The sequence below is a fragment of the Crocodylus siamensis genome, chromosome 4, assembly GCF_052110815.1.
Source record: "Crocodylus siamensis isolate JL-2025a chromosome 4, ASM5211081v1, whole genome shotgun sequence".
In the NCBI taxonomy this organism is placed as follows: domain Eukaryota; kingdom Metazoa; phylum Chordata; order Crocodylia; family Crocodylidae; genus Crocodylus; species Crocodylus siamensis.
The window spans coordinates 22,767,098-22,783,260 of NC_143398.1; the positions used below are offsets into that span (position 1 = coordinate 22,767,098).

Consider the following 16,163-nt stretch of genomic DNA (forward strand, 5'->3'; position numbering starts at 1 on the left):
GCAAGACTTTAGACCTCTTTAACCCTAGTACCCTGAAGCAATAACATTTTAGGCTCCATTTCCTTAGAAGCTTTGTTGCCATTTTTAAAAAACCTAACCCTTAAATCTTGAAAGACATGGAGTGATTTTTACTTCGCTTCCTCACATCTGTTAACATGCTGTGCATGTAGTAATAGGAGTCCCTCACTGTCTCAAAACCTGTACTTGAACCTTTAATTTTCATTAGGTATAAACTTGTATCAGAAACACACGGGATAATGTGACATTTGGGTGAAAACTTGAAAGTGATCTGAGCTGTCTGTTGCTGTTAACATGTTTGTTTATTTGACCATTGCTTGCCAGTTTCCCAGAACTGAAATACAAGACCAAGAATTTATACAGATTCAGTCTTTCCAGGTTTTACTACTTGTGAAGAACAAAAAAGAGACTCACAGTATCTGCAGCATAACTGAATGAGGAAATGTCATGCATCATATTATTATTTATTTTTCACCAAACCTAAGTTCAGCGTGATAATCTGGGTTTTTAACTCCACCCTTCCTCGATGTATGGTAAGCTGCATTTTACAGGGCCTGCTTTCTGAAAGTCAGAATGCATGTTTTATTTCTGGGGGTTCCTGTAAAATGATTGATTTAAGCACCCAGATGTGAAACTAAATCCTAATTTGGAGAGTTTGGATTTCAAAATACTCCCCAGGTTTTAAATGTTGTTGTTTTCTTCTTACTAAAGCTAATAGAAGTCTCTAGCAACTACTGCATTTAAGCCTTTGATATAAAAGTGTTGCTTGCCCTTCTTTACATGTCATCAAAATTGCTTGTATCAAAATATTCTTTGCACCCCAGTTACTTCAGACTTTTTAGGTTCCTTGTCCTCCTTTTCATGGATCTTCACCTTTCAGCCTTGGCCTACATGTCAGAACTAGGTCTCTTTTATGCTCTGCCAATGACATCTCCATATTTCTGTCATATGTCTCTGAGCTCTCTTCTGCACTGTGTCCTATGCCTAGGATCATCATGCCTGTTTTCTAGGCTAGCAACTTTACCACATTGTATGCTCCCTTAAAAACTCACCTCTGTTATTTCACTGTTGAAAAGTGAGACTGGAAGAAGTCCAACTACAGCACAAGTTTTCTTGCACCTTAAAAGGGTAAAACATATTTGTTGCTTTAATACAAAATACAGCCAGCGTGCTCTTTTGATCTTATTGTATAGTTCCTAGGATAATAGAAGCCTTGTCTTGACTCAGGCATCTGAGCACTACTGCAGTACAAATATTAAGTAATGATAGTAGGGGTGTAGGTTGTAGTGTGTTGGTCTAAGGACATAGGCAGACAACATTCTTTGGCAGTCAGTGAAGATGTAGATTGAGGAGTGAGAGATGGGCTGGGTCTGGGGGAGAGAAGGGGGATGAATAGTGGAGAAGTACCTGGGGAGTCAGATGTCAGGCAGGTTATAATGTGTCATAAGTCCAATGTCTCTATTTAGTCCATGATTTTTAGTATCCAGGAGGTTGATGAAGTAGAGTTCACTGAGAAATGGTTTCTAATCCCCAAAGGAAACTTACAACTGAGAGATTGGAGAGAGAGTGGTTTTCTTGTGAGAAATGTGCCCCCACAGGTAATTGGGTATTCCTGTTTTTGATTGATTTCTGGCGTGCATTCATTCTGGTGCGCAGTTGTTGTTTGGTCTCTCCTATGTATTTTCCATCAGGGCAATTGGTGCACTGGATAATAGTAATGACTATTACTATCACTTAAAAGCTTACTCCTGGAAGTTTATATGTTTACCTTTTTTTCCTGTAGAAGTAAAGAACTTGTTAAAACTGCAGTTGGCCATTTTATAATGAGAAAGCAATGAAGGTATATAGATAAATGTTTAATGCAGACAGACCCTGCAGGACTTTGGATCCAAAAGCTTATAAATGACTCCCATATGATAAAAATTCCAGACAGTGGATATCTAACTAGAAACCCAAATGTAATCCTATCCAAGAAATCTCCAGGAAGCAATACCTCCCTGCAGATATGGTGTCTGAAAATGTTTTATTATATATGCTGAAATGGAAACAATGTGTATTGTAGTTTCCATGAGTAGCATATTGCCTTGGATGCATTGACACATGATAAAAGATTCAGTTCAATTTGCTTATGGTTTGTTAAGTATAAACATATAAACTACCATTTAATATACATGATCGCTCGTAAAGTAATATACTATAAATAGTAGGCCTTTCCATTTCATTTTTAACATAGTCTGCTTTAACTTTGCAAGTGTGAATCCAGAATAATTCCTTTGTGATGAGAATTGAATATTCTGGATTTACACTTAATGTGGAGCCTGATTTGGAGAATATACCTACATTAATTAATTGTATTTGTGGAAAGATGCTGTGAAGTAAGAGAGCTGCACTTATTTGTTGGGCATGATGAAACACAGGCATACCTTTAGGCCCCGTAAAACATTAACTTTCAGTCCTTATCTGTAATATGAAACTGAATTTTTTTTTTTTTTTACCAGGGTTGGAATTAAATGCTCTCTGTGAATAAGTTTTCTGGAACATGGTGTTTAGTTGAAGGCCAGTGTTCTTTCCAGTGATGATAAAAGGATTGCAGCTGTCTTTAAAAACATGCAAGAAAAGTTCTGAACAGAGATTGTAGTTGGGAAGAGGAAATTAAGTCCTGAATGTTCAAAAGTTAAAAAGGAATCGCCAAAGGCAGCTGTGGTACATTGGCTTTTTTATGCTTCATCGGTTTACCTTTAAAACTTTCCTATTATTAAGTAATATATCATAATACACAATACATAATGGGAATGTCCAGACTACGTGGACAAACTCACCGACATAACTGTACCAGGAATTCTTCAAAAACCCCATATATGAGTTTACACTACTGACGGGAGCGTCCGTGATAGGTTCATAGGACAGTAGGTCTGACTTTGAGATCATCTTGTAGCCCCCTGCTTAAGGCAGGATCAGTGCTGACTAAACCATCCCAGTCAAGTGTCTTTCTAACCTGCTCTTGAAAATTTCCAGGGCTCTATGTAACCTGTTCCTCACCTTCACAGAGAGGAAGTTCTTCCTAATTTCCCTCCTAAATTTCCTCTACTGCTCCTAGCCCTATTCCCTATGGCTACAGAGAATAGTCTTTCTCCATCCTCCTTACAATCCCCACTGAGACTTCTTTTCTCCAGACTAAATAATCTTAGTCCTTGCCTCTTAGCGTGTTTGTTACTCTGCTGGACTCTTTCCTGTTGTCCATGTCTTTCTTGAAGTGTGGGGACTCCAGGTGAGATGACAACTTGCTTCAAAGGGAGCTGTATCATTGAGAGGGGGCAGTGGGGGAGATAGGATACAGAAGTCTCTGTTTCCCATTAATCTTACTCTCTGTCTCCAGTGTGTTAAAGGGATTGGGTCAGATGATTGACTGAAGTTAAAGCTTTTTGTAGTCTGTGAAAAAGATACATATATCTGGATTCCTAGCAATATCAGGGAAAAGCCAAATGAGCCATGTGGATAGCTGATATTCAGATGGGACAACCCACACAATGCTTTTTTGGATCCTTGGCATTTTCCCCTGCATTAGGAGGGATTTTTTTACTGGCCAGTGAAGGCAGGGTTTAAACAGCTGTGATATTTGATATATTTCCTTCTGTCACTGTTGTTTCACCTAATTGAGCCATACTTGGGGCTTGTCTTTTCTGGAAATCAGTGGGAGTTTTGCCACTGGAAGCAAGATCAGTGCTCCTGGGAAAGCTAGAATTTTACTGTAAATATTCCAATTTGACCCATGGATATTTTTTGTCAACTTCTGCCTTTAACATTTTATAAAATTGAAAAATACTTATGTGAAAGGCAATAATTGATTGTCAAAGTATGAAATGATCTTACTGCAGGCTGGGATACTAAATGTCTTAGTAGCATATATCAAATTACAGGTTTTGGTGACTTAATTCTTGTGTGATATATATATTTCACTACTTTATACAGTACTTACAAGTGGGGAAGAAATGTGAAAAGTGAATTGTTTTTGGGAAGGAAAAAACCTTGTTGCTAGATCTTTGAGCCACTGATTGTACAGAAATTATCTCATCCTTTCCAGCCTGTTAGTCATGTTAAGATAAATGTTCAGTGTAGCTTGTTAATTTTATGGTTTTTAGTTTTCTGTGACACCGTCTGTTTCTTACCTAGTTCAAAAGGGGGAGGGTAAGGTCATTCAAATACACTAGAAGAGAAACTGCCATTTGTGATTCCCTCCCCGCCCTCTTGACCGTGTTTCCTGATGATCCTTAAGAGCACCTTTTAAGACTCATCCTCTCTCTATGAATTTAAACTTGGGCATCTCTAGTGTACCCATTAATGAAGTAACTAGGGTTCACTTTATTCATGTTACCAATCCTGTTTAAACTTTCATGGTCACATTTTGTTTTTGCCTTTCCTTATTCCTGACATTTGAAGTGGAATTGTGTTGCCCTTTGTATGCCTAAATGTCAGTTCTCCAGCTGGACAAGTGGTTTTTTGGGCACTTACACAGTTTACCATACTGTTACTTCTGTTGTTTGTACATGTTAAGTATGCATGTATGTAATGAGCGTACTCAGTAAGCTATACACTAACCAAGCAGGCGTGTGGTTTCATATGTCTAGGAATGTAGAAGTCATAAAAATGTAGCCAGACAAAAATCAATGACTAATCGTGGGTGGGGGGAGAGGAGGAGGAGGATGGCACTCCCAGGTTCTAGTCCTGATGGCTAAATCTGGATCTCTGAAATCCCAGTACAGTGCTTCAAACACCGTGCTACCGTTTATGCATTATCCAGTCCCTTCTCTAGTACTCCTTTTGAAAGTGGCCTGCTGGGCAGCTAAGAGAAGAAGATGCATGGGGTCAAAAGGAAAGGAGCAAGTTATAGCACAGGTTAAATATGTTTTCTGGCTGGGGGAAAGGGCCAGAGTGGCCCAGCTCAGGTCAGAGGTAGATAGGCATAGGACCCTGATGCCACCACTGCTTCTCCTGGCTGATTAGCCACAGCATGGCAAAAGACCCCCTCCACTGGAGCCCAGGGTACCGGAGTGTGACACCATACAGGCAGTGCTCCCCCTCCACCAGAGCCCCAGGCGCCCAACAGCAGCGTGGCTGAGGGAAATTCCCCTGCCACTGAAGGCGCACAGCCCCAGGCCAGATCCAAAGGGTCTGTGGGCTGGATCCAGCTGACAGGTCATAGGTTGTGACCCCTGAGCTTAGAGGGTGTGTGGTTTAGTGAAATGACTGCTGCTTCTGAGGGCGCTGGGTTCTAGCCTACACCCCTGATCCCCATGGGACAGAAACTTCCCCATTGCACTGCTCTCTGTCCATTTTAGCCAATGACTATGAAACACAAAGGACAGTGACTCAAATCTTATTGACACTGTAAATAACTAGAGTAAACTTGCCTAAACAACTTGTCATCTATAAAAACATGAAGCAGAAACAGCTCTGCAAAATCAGCTCCAAAAAAACATGAACAAGAACCTGGAGGCAGCACTGAAGCACAGACGGAGCGCAGGAGCCTCTACTTGGTGTCTAAGCAGGAGCACAGCACCCTGAAGGGAGCTCTTGTCAGGGCTTTGTGGCTGCTTCCCAACCTCTAGCTACATGCTGCTGCTACTCCTGGTGCTGCTGTTACTTTAAATTGCCAATTACTCGTATCAAGAGTAAGACCTTATACAGGGGGATAAGGCAAAATGCCTCATTTATTGATTACGTGAAGCAGTTGCACAAGCTTGGATACACCAGTCATACAAACAGACATACATACACAAGCATACATGCAAGCAGACATACAGACAAAACCACTCCAGTAAGATGTTATAGTTACTAGCCAAAGTTACTCAATGTTACTCCACAAGAGAAGGCTGAGGGGGGATGTAGTGGCCTGTTACGAAGTAGTCAGAGGGGACCAGCAGGCACTGGGGGAGTCCCTGTTCCTCTGAGCACTGCCAGGAGTGACTAGAAATAAGAGTCACAAGCTGGCAGAGAGTAGATTCAGACTAGACATCAGGAGGCGCGACTTCACAGGGCAGCTAGGATCTGGAACCAACTTCCAAGAGAAGTGGTGCTGGCCCCTACCCTGGGGGCCTTTAAGAGGAGGCTAGACAAACACCTTGCTGGGGTCATTTGACCCCAGTACTCTTTCCTGCCATGGCATGGAGTCGGACTTGAAGATCTGCTCAGGTCCCTTCCGACCCTACAAGCTATGAAACTCTGACTGTTAGCACTGGATGACCAATCTAGGCTTATTGAGGGTGATGAGCAGGGGTGAACAGACATGCCTGTGCTCCAGGAGGTTTCAGAGAATGGATTCCCCATCATGGCTTGTTTGCATCTCACTTTTATAGGGATTTCAAGTTTTGTTCAGCATTGATGTTTTTCCATGCTTAGTTTTTAATTAGAGGTTGTTTCTTATCCATCTAATGGTTATCGCAACTTGAGGTCATTCCAGTAAAGTTGGTATCTCAGAGTTGGTATTTCAGTCGTGAAGCATTGTGTAGTTGGTGTCTTTGCCTTGAAGCATCGTGTAGTTCAAATGGCAGGCTATGCAAAATTCCTTCTCGCTATCTTCTTTGCACCTGATCACAGACAAGTTGTTCAGCCAGCCATTAATTAGTTTATGGTCTGTTAATTCATACATTGGCACCTTGTTGCTTACACAACCAGTTAAATCTTTTTCTGTTTTCATGCAAATGGTGACCATTCTTTTACCATTCACCCTCTCACACAGGCACTCACGTACACAAGGCATACAAAGTTCATTTACTCATGTCAAGCAGGGAACAAGCACAAAATGGAGTTTTAGTTTTTCATAAAAGACAAAAATAAAACTAATACAATCAAAGAGGTTTATCAGTTCAGTACTATTATAATTTAAGCATAATAACTAATATGCAGAAATTCATACTACACTGCCTCCCATTGCCTATAATGCTGCTGGGTGGCAGGTAGGCAGACAGTGGTTTGTCTTTCGAGGTCCATGTTGGGATGGGGGGAGTGGGGCTGATGGGTAGGGAATGGGATGAGGGGTGCAACATGGTGGAGCAAACAGTTGGATACCAGGATGTGGGGGTGTGTGGGGAACCCTGGGGTGGGGGAAGCATGGTGTAAAACCATGCTGCAATCAAGTACGGTTGTCAACCCAAGAACATTTGTTTACTGATAATATGCAAACATTTTACTGACAAGCAAAACTGTTTTACTGTGTTTCAACCTAGCCCTTGTCTAGGGTCTGGCAGAAGGGTTTTATTTACATTATGTAAAACATATGTCAGTAAAAAAGTTTGTCAGAAGTTTGTGGATTTTTCAGTAAAATATTGTCTCGGGTTGGCAACCTTGCAGTGGCTCCGCTTCAGAAGAAGCATGAGTGAGGGGAACTGATGGTTAGGTGGAAGTCAAATGATGGTTTAAGCCCCCTCTAGGCAAGGGGAACTTAGAACCTGAGTCTCCCACTGCCGGGTGAGTGTCCTAATTACTGAGCAATTGGGACTAATAAGTGGAGGAGTTCCCCGAATTATGTACATAGCCACATACCTGCCTGGCCAGTGCATAGCCTGTTGCATGTTTGTATATGCACATACACTCGTGTGTCCACACTGCAGTGGTAATAGAATTGCACACTATAAGGAAGTGCCAGACAAGCAGGTATGCAGCTGGAAAGCTGCCATTTAGACATACAAAATATAATTTCACCCTTAATGCCCTGGTAGCTTCACACCTTAGTATACTACACCCCAGTCTCAGTTGGATCATCGATTTCCAAGTTTCCTACCTTGAGTCTGTTTCCAGTTTTCTTTCTGGTGAGGTATAAAGGCTAACTAAGCTGTCTCTGGACTGATTGGCTTTGTGCAGAACAGTTTGCTAGACATTAAGCTGAACACAAACATTATCAAGGACATTTTGCTTCACCACGCTTTTGTACTAGCCAATGCTGGGATAGCTGAAATTATTTAGGAGTAGCAAGTCATTTGTTCTAACCAGCTGTTCCATTTCCTTTAGAGTGATTCATCCTTGTGTTCCCCCTTGACTTCTCAGTCTGTAATAGATTCTGTATTTAGAGCATCTTCTAGTTCTCCTTATTCTCAATAGTTCATTCATAATAAAATCATCTACTGTTGTATATCTCTCCATGTAAAATAGTATCTTTATTTTATCTTCTTTTTCTGTAGAGTTTGTTTTTTCCATTTACACTTCAGCTGTGCATTTTGTCCTGCTAACCTGCATATTCAGCCCATTTTATTATCCAAGGTTCTCCAGGCCCTGTTTCTTAATTTTTAGTCCTGTCTGTAATTAATTTGAGAGACAGCAGCAAGAGGAAATTAAAGTCATGAGCAGTACCTTCGACAGCCTTTTTAAAGGAGGCTAGCTTTTATTAAATGTTGATACTCTATCTAATCTACCATCTAGGTATTTTAATTTCTTTGTCAATATATAATTGCAGAATTGTTTCCAGAAGCCCAGTTTTAGGGCTAAGCATGGCTTGTAGCGTTGTATTTCTGTTTGTTTAGTGTCAAAGAGGTCTAGGTTTTTCCAACAAAATACTCAGCATTTGCCAAATGTAGCTGTAACCTGTGCCTCTTCTAAAGAGCTTTTAACTCCTGTCCTAACTCAGTTATGGTTTAAGTGAGTATGAAAGCACGGGGAGGCGGTGGCCGGCTGTGGCCAAGCAGGTGCTTAGAAGCTACTCTTCCGCAAAAGTATTCTCCAGAAGGGCACTTGTGTAATCCCAACACCCATGGAAGGGGCCAGAAGCATGGACTCTGTTTATAAGGTCCATGGAGCATTGTCAGCATCATACAAGTCAAGAAAACTTGAAGAGTGAACTCTGTCTTACACCTATATCCTCTTTCCTGTTTCCTGCCTCTGAGTGTACTTGTACTATGCAGAGCAGGACTTTGCCCTGAAGGTAGAAATATTTTTGTTTAAATTGAATCTCTTCCAGACATGAAATTAAAGTTTTCTCTTTTATCCTCTTAATGTTGTTTTAAGGTTAGGAGCAGGCAGTTCTGTTGGAGAATCTCAAGAGAGCTTTTTTTTAGGAGAGTTTCTCTTTAGCATTTGAGAGGGAAGCACTCTTCATTTGAAGACTGGTGATACACAGAGGCAGATGAAATAATTTCCAAATTGCATTGGCTGTTTGGTCAGTTATGGTCCACCCCATCCACAGTAGTTCTAGCTAGTGGGTCATTCTTCTATCAAGCATGGCTTCTTCCCTATAGTGATAAATATAACTTGACTTGTATTGAGTCAATTATGTCACCAGTTAAAACAAAAGTAGAGGCTAGTTTATGGTCAGGATGTCTTATCAGCAAAACCCCTGTGCAGGCGTGTGGGTCCCTCACCTCCCTTTGTCAGATTATGATCACTGGGACCTTTGCCTCATCTGCCCTCCCTCTCGTCTGCCACATCTTAATATTATGATAATCTTTGGGAGGATGGACGGTATCTCAAGTGTTGGTGAGCCTGGCAAGGGCCAATTTTCAGCACAGCTCCAACATCCCTACACTTTGCCCTCTTCTTTTCAGGTAACAAGTCATAACTCTCTGTTGAAGGTAAGTGGGAGTCACTGAACCTCGATTTCTTCCTGACTTGTTTTGGTTACGTACTCCACAAGTGGTTGGTGTCCATCTCCTCTAAATAGGTCTCTCTCTTCAGGTTTAGGTGTTCTGGTCTAGTCTGCTGTCACCTTTCTTGTCCCCTCTCACTCCCTTCATTGTGGCCTCTGACTCTTCTGTTGTGAGGCTCTATGTTTGGTGGTTCTCCCTGGATTGGCGGGTCTTGTGCAGTGGGATCTCTCCCTGCCAGTCCCCAAGACTTACCTAAACAGCTTTATAGGGTTCAGGTGTATGGATTAAGATTCACGGTGGATCCTACTTTCTCCTACTGTCCCTCCCTGGCCTGGGAGTACTAAATAAAAAAGAAAAGAACAGGCTCTCACTCCTTTGCCTAGTACATAGTCTGGAAGGCTGTAAAGAAAAACACTGAGCCCCAGGTTCAAAGGTGCAGCTCAGCTCCCTGCAGCTGGTTCAAATCTGGTGACTATTTACTCGGTCAGTACAGGCAAATCCCTGCTTTATGTGTGTTATTTAGGGGGTCCCTTGGGGCTAACCTTGGCTCTATGATCTGTTCATGCCTTCTTCCCTGATGGGCTTGGCAACCCTTTTCCTGGGGAACTCCCTCTGTGTCCCCGGACCTCCAGCTTGTGGGGCCACCCTCCACTACCCCACCATCTGGCATCACATATCTCACTGGATGGGTCGTGTTGGTCATTCCACTCATGGTACTTGGATCATGGTGTCCTGGCTGGGTCTCCAGCACTGTGGGTCTCCTCCCCAGTCCTGCTGCACCACCTTTGTTCCTGGGGACACTGAATGCCATGGCTCTCTTGATGTCTCCCTTTAAATAGCCCAGGCTTCCTCCTGGGCCAATCAGTGCCAGTTCCTGGGGGCATGTGTTTCCCCCAATCCTGGCGCCAGCACGCTGCTCCAGGTTTTTCCCTGGAGCTCTTCTCTGACACGCCAGGAAAGTGTGGCCTGCCCAGACTCTGCTGGGTGAGTTTTTCCCCAGAGCTCTTCTCCAGTGTGCTGGGGAAGTGTGGTTCACCCAGACCTCATCGGGTGAGTTTCCCACTGGCACAGGCACTGCCACTCCCACCGGGGTCTAGCAGGGGTGGCATCCCAGCCTCTGCTCTGCATGGTGTTACAGTTGTGTGAAAGTTATCCTATTACTCGTGGTCACTAGAGCTGCTTAGAATTTTTTATGCCAATTTTTTGTTGACATATGCTGACTTAAACACATTTTTTGTGGAAAAGTGTTGATACAGAGCAGTTTATTCAATTAGGAAAAATGAATTTATCAAAACATTTCATTTTGACATTTGTTTAAACAAAATCTTTTCTACTTTGGAAGATCTTTTCTTTATTTTTACTTTAATTATAGGAAAAATAAGTTAAGATCTAAATGATCAAAACATTTCAGTCTATCTGAACCAATTTGGATTTTCACTTCATGAAAAGTGTTAAGATTTTTGACTACTCATTCTGATTTTTGGATGGGAAAAATGCTTAGATGTCTCCAAATATATGTGGTATGAGAAAACAGTTTCCCATCTAGCACTGGTTGTTATCATTATTTTTTTTAGCCAAAAAATGCTGTCAGTTTCCAAGCTGTGTAAAATTAGATTGGGCACACTTACTTTTTTTTCTAATACTTTCCCCTTTAAGAAAGCTGTCCTGGCTATAGAATAACAGTCCCTTCCCAGTTTGTTTCCCTTATATGTGGCAAGTTGATTTGTTACTTCTAGTTTGAGAAATTAGTTTAGTTTAGGAAAAAATGCACATCAGTTCAGTGAGCACACATTGCCACTAAAAAGCTTAGCTCTGGGAAGCTTAGAGCATTTTTGCACATACTCTGGGACACAACCCTGGGCACCTTAATTAGCAAGCTGCGCTAATTGAAAGTGCCCATGCATCACACATATCAGCATCTCCACATCCCTGTGCTGAAAAAATGGCAGTGGGGCACTTAGAACTAAAGCCCATTGAACGTGTTTTATTTCAAAGCGCCCCGCTACCATTGTTCAGTGCGGGGACACGTGGAAGGCTGCCAGAGCGCATCAATTCCCATGCTCCAGAGCAGGCTCCCCGCACGTCTATAGGAGCCCTTAGTGTCTGTGCTAGGATCCTCACCTTTCTCCCTCACTACTAATTATATCCTCTTTCAAATACCTTGGCCATGTCAAATTGCCAAGTCATCTGTAATTAGCTTCATTTGGATTAAATCTTGTGATTTTTAGGCAGTTCTTGAAATATTCTGTCACAATACATTTTTTTCTTACAGACACCCATCAGAAAAACTGAATGGTCTCTGCCAATCTTTTGCAGTGTTTGCCATTGCCAGTAAACTTTTGGATAAACAAAAATTTACAGTGGAGAAATACTGTCATCTCAACCACTTCCTATTCATCATTCTCAAGGACTGTAGATCCTTGTTTCAGACTTGTATAAGTCTCTGGATTGCTACACACTGCTACACATTTCTTAGACTAAGGGTGGGATTTATGTTTCTTATATACAGTAAAAAATACCATGTATTTCATTAAAAGTTGATTCTTTGGGTCTTTTGTTGTAATATTGTTGAAACTTGTTTGTTTTTTTAAACTCTGAATGGGTTGCAAATACAGTGATATGAAATGGAGACAACTGGAAAATATTTCCAGATCTGGCTGGTTCTTTTTTTGTTTGTCTTTCTAAACTGACTGTGTAAGTAGACAGTTTCCTTAGATGGTCTTACATGATCAGAGACAAAAGCTAATAAATGTGGAAGAAAACAAAGACTACTTCCAGTATAAGCAGTTAATAATAAAATTGTGCTATTTACTATAAGTGTGTGCCAGTTGCTATAAATAAATTCAGTAATTATCTCCCTACCTATTCCTCCAAACTCAGATATAAGATTCAGATTTAATGTCTGGTCCCTACCCAGGATATTGTAAAATCTAAAAATCGGCGAAACCATCACAGCCTTACTGCACTTGAGGAGAGGTATGGCATGCAGCTTTCCACCCATGCTGCATGCTTGTGGTGGCTTTCTCTGAGTGAAATTCTCTCCCATGCAAAAAAGCCTATGCTGAAAATGTAGGCAAAACTAAAGCAATGTTTACTTGAGTGGGCCATGGCAGCTACTCCAGACTAAAGAGAAGAGGCCCTGCATAAAACCTGTTAATTCTAGAAGAGGAATCATTAATACTATTGTTTCAGAAGAACAAACACAGATCAGAGTTTAATCTTCTCATTCTGAATCTTTTTCAGATTCAGCAGATGGATGTCTAAAAGCTTCTACACATCAGGGGATGATAGATGTTTATGTCAGTCAAGGAAAAAACATAGATCTGAAATCCCAAAAAGGTTAGAATATTTTTTTGGCAATCTGTGAAGTTAAAAAATGCTATATATTTGTCTGGAAACAGTAAAACTGCTAATTTATGCGTGTGTGTGTGTATGTGTACACAGGGTGCATGCATATGTGTGATATATTTTCTCATGTACAACACACCTTTTCCCAGAAACCAGTTCTTGGAAATTGGATTTTGCATTATGTGTGAGGAAATACGGTAAGATCAGTTTCTGATTCTTACCAAACCAAAGTAAAAGTCTGCATGGGATCCATGGGAAGCAATCCAGTGAGCCAGCTTGGCTTCTTAGCTGCTGCTATTCACTCACTTACTGCAAGGAAAGATCTTCCTTCTGCCTTTCGAAACCAAGATGTGCATCTTATTCTGGGGTATGTTGTGGTGGGGAGTGCTCCTGTGCTGAGCCACGCACCCCCTGTGCCCAACCACCTTCCAGGCTCCGAGTGCCTCCCTGGGGCACACCCAGCTGACCCGCTTCCTGGAGCACACCCGCTAGCCTGAGGGTAATGCTGCTACCACCCAGAGTCTGAACTGATCCTGGACCTGTGCCGTCTGGGAAACACAGGCCTATTAGCCCTTGACAGTGCTTGACCCACTGCAAGAATTTGGGGTGCTTCCCTCAGTCTGAAGCAAAAATAGTGGTCTCCCTTACTCAGCCAAACCAAGGGGACCCAAGGCATAATCTAGCCCCTCTCCCAATAAGATTTGTCCCACAATCTGCCCCATAAAATATTTTGTAGAGCTGATGAGGATTGCAGTCCTCTCTTGCTTTGTCATTCCAGCTCAGTCCATAGCATTGGCACACATGCAGACCTGACAGGGGTCACAGGTTTGTTGTTTCTCCCTGTCCAAGGAAAGAATTATTGTGTATGGAGACCCTTACATTAAAATTAGTAAAGCAGCAAAAGAAAGGAAGGTAGACCCAGAAAGATGAGACATGTCCAATCTCTGATATATTTGTGAATAAGCCAATTTTCCATCCTTTCCCTCCTTCTAATTACATGGTCAGTACAACAGTACTCACTGGAACATAACTCTTGAATAGCTGGATTTATCTCCTTTGGCATTCAAAAAAGCACAGGACTGAAGGTCTTATTTTAAAAAGACACTCAAGCCCTGCAAGAATGTTGTGTTGTTAAGAGAGTAATAAATTTGCAGAAGCCATTATAAAACTTTTCCTCTTCAATCTTACTTCTGACATTCCTTTGCACTCCAGGTGTTAATAGGTGGTCACTGTTTTATTGTCTAACCTTCCATGGGTAGCTCTGAAATGAAGATTGTAGTATTCAGCAAGAGTGAATGTGATGAAAGAAATGTATTGAATTCATTCCCATGTGTGCTCTAATGTACAAGCCTCTCCAACTCTTGTGGTGGAAAGAAATATATTTTCACAATACCATCAAGCCAGTTGTGGAATTACAGTACTCAGATTGATGTTTAACCAGTGAGGGAGGGAAACTGTTTCATAAAGAACAGTGAAAGAGAATGTCTGAAAGTGATTTTTAAAGCAGAGCTTGGCATCTGTTCCAGCCACACTTCTTACTGAAGACAAAGATGGAGCAAGCCAAACTGTACTCTTTTACACTAGTTTAAACCCAGGATAACTACTGAGAGCAGTGCAGTCATCTCTGGCCTGGTATGTCAAAATAAGCAAGTGGATCACTGTGTTTGGCCAAGCTGGTCTTTAGGCAGGACCTGACATTAGAAAAAAAGTGGCTCACAGCCACCTCTCCATTCTTCTATTCCTGGAGTTGGTCTGCACCCAGGTTATATTAAGGCAGCCTAAATTATACTGGTAGTTACAGTTCCCAAAGGGGGGCCAAGAATAGGTGACATAGAACTGTCTGTTGGCTTTTTGCCACACTAGGCATGCCATATGCCAGAGGAATCCTCAGCTTTCTGGCTGTTTTGCACTGCCTCCCGAGGAGGAAAGGTCAGGTCAGGTCCTGCGTATCTGTATTGTGTGCATTTTTTTTCACGGATGGTGTCATTTAATTTCCACGTGCTAATTTAGTTGTGGGAGGAGACTTCTTAACATACCTACAGAGAAGAAAGTTTTTACCAGGGCTGGAATGAGGCTAAACGTAAGAAAGCTTTATCTAGAGAGTGAATTCAGGCTTTGCAGTTGTTTGTTGTAACATACAAGCACAGAGACTGAGCATCATCGAATAAACCATTCTAGATGTGCCCCAGCCTGGCAACTAGATACCCCAGTTGTTGGCCTGAGACATAAAGAAGCCCACATTTAATGAAAGCAGAGACCAGAATTTCAATTTATAATCTCAGAGATGGGGCAGGTCACTGAAGCCGCTTTGATTTTGCTAACAACCCATCTATAAAGTGCAGTGACAGCAACTCTAGAATAGACAGTCAGTTGTAAGGCTGCCATATCTCAGGGAAAAGGGAGAGCTAGCCCTGTGCTATAAAGGAAAGATAGCTGTTGGTACTGACTGTTGCTAATAGTCTTCTGTTGTGATAAATGAGGGCATCTCTGTCCACAAGAGTGCTATTTATCCTCTGGGCTGGGAGAGAAGCCAGAATGGCTGGAGAGTTTAAGACAAAAATATACCATTTCTCTCAAGTCAGCTGAACAGAGTCAAATAGTGGGGTTTCATTGTTAGCTGAGTAACTAGTGTGTGTTTTGCCTGCTTTGATTTGGACAGTAGTAACATAAATGTCTTTCACTTAATTTATTACAGGCTCTATTACAATCAAGGTGCCTGCCTCTCTTAAAGCTTATTTACAGCTATCTGGAAGTAAGGTGGACGTGAGCTCAGAGATTGAGTTAAAGGAAATCCAAAGTGCCCCCAAAGATGGTCACATAACTATTACTGGTAAGGCTGGGTTTTTTTGGTTTTTTGGGGTTTTTTTTTAATAAATCTGTCTGGCCTTTGTCAAACCTATCTACATTATAATAAGGTTTTATTGCTTTTGGCTTCTTCCTGTTTTGTCTGTTTCAACTTCATATGCTTGTGCTGGTGAACTCTGCATCTGCACTAAACTCCTTTGTATGTTTAGTATATGACTTACAAATACTCAGATGTTTCTCTTGTAAGACTTGTAGGACCAAATTCATCTCCAGTATCTCTTCACTGACTTCCATGGAGGTACACCAGGCAAGAATTTGACTCATTGATTTTTTTTTTCCTAGCTATACTTAGAGAAAATTTAGACTGTAATATTATTGAGTATAATTGTTAATCTAATAGGTGATTGGTGTGTATATATA

At 41.6% G+C, this 16,163-nt stretch overlaps 1 protein-coding gene across 5 annotated transcripts in view; it reads left to right on the top strand.

Annotated features, from left to right (window-relative positions):
* Positions 1 to 16,163, top strand: part of FAM185A (family with sequence similarity 185 member A) — a 71,744-nt gene that overhangs the window by 40,500 nt on the left and 15,081 nt on the right. For all 5 annotated transcript variants that reach the window (XR_016441724.1, XR_016441725.1, XM_090041952.1 and 2 more), the window contains 2 exons: positions 12,834 to 12,929; positions 15,634 to 15,768. Coding sequence is in view for 3 of the 5 variants with exons in the window: in XM_090041952.1 (XP_089898078.1) it covers positions 12,834 to 12,929; positions 15,634 to 15,768 (231 nt within the window). In the remaining 2 variants the exon portion in view is untranslated. The remainder of the gene's footprint in view (positions 1 to 12,833; positions 12,930 to 15,633; positions 15,769 to 16,163) is intronic.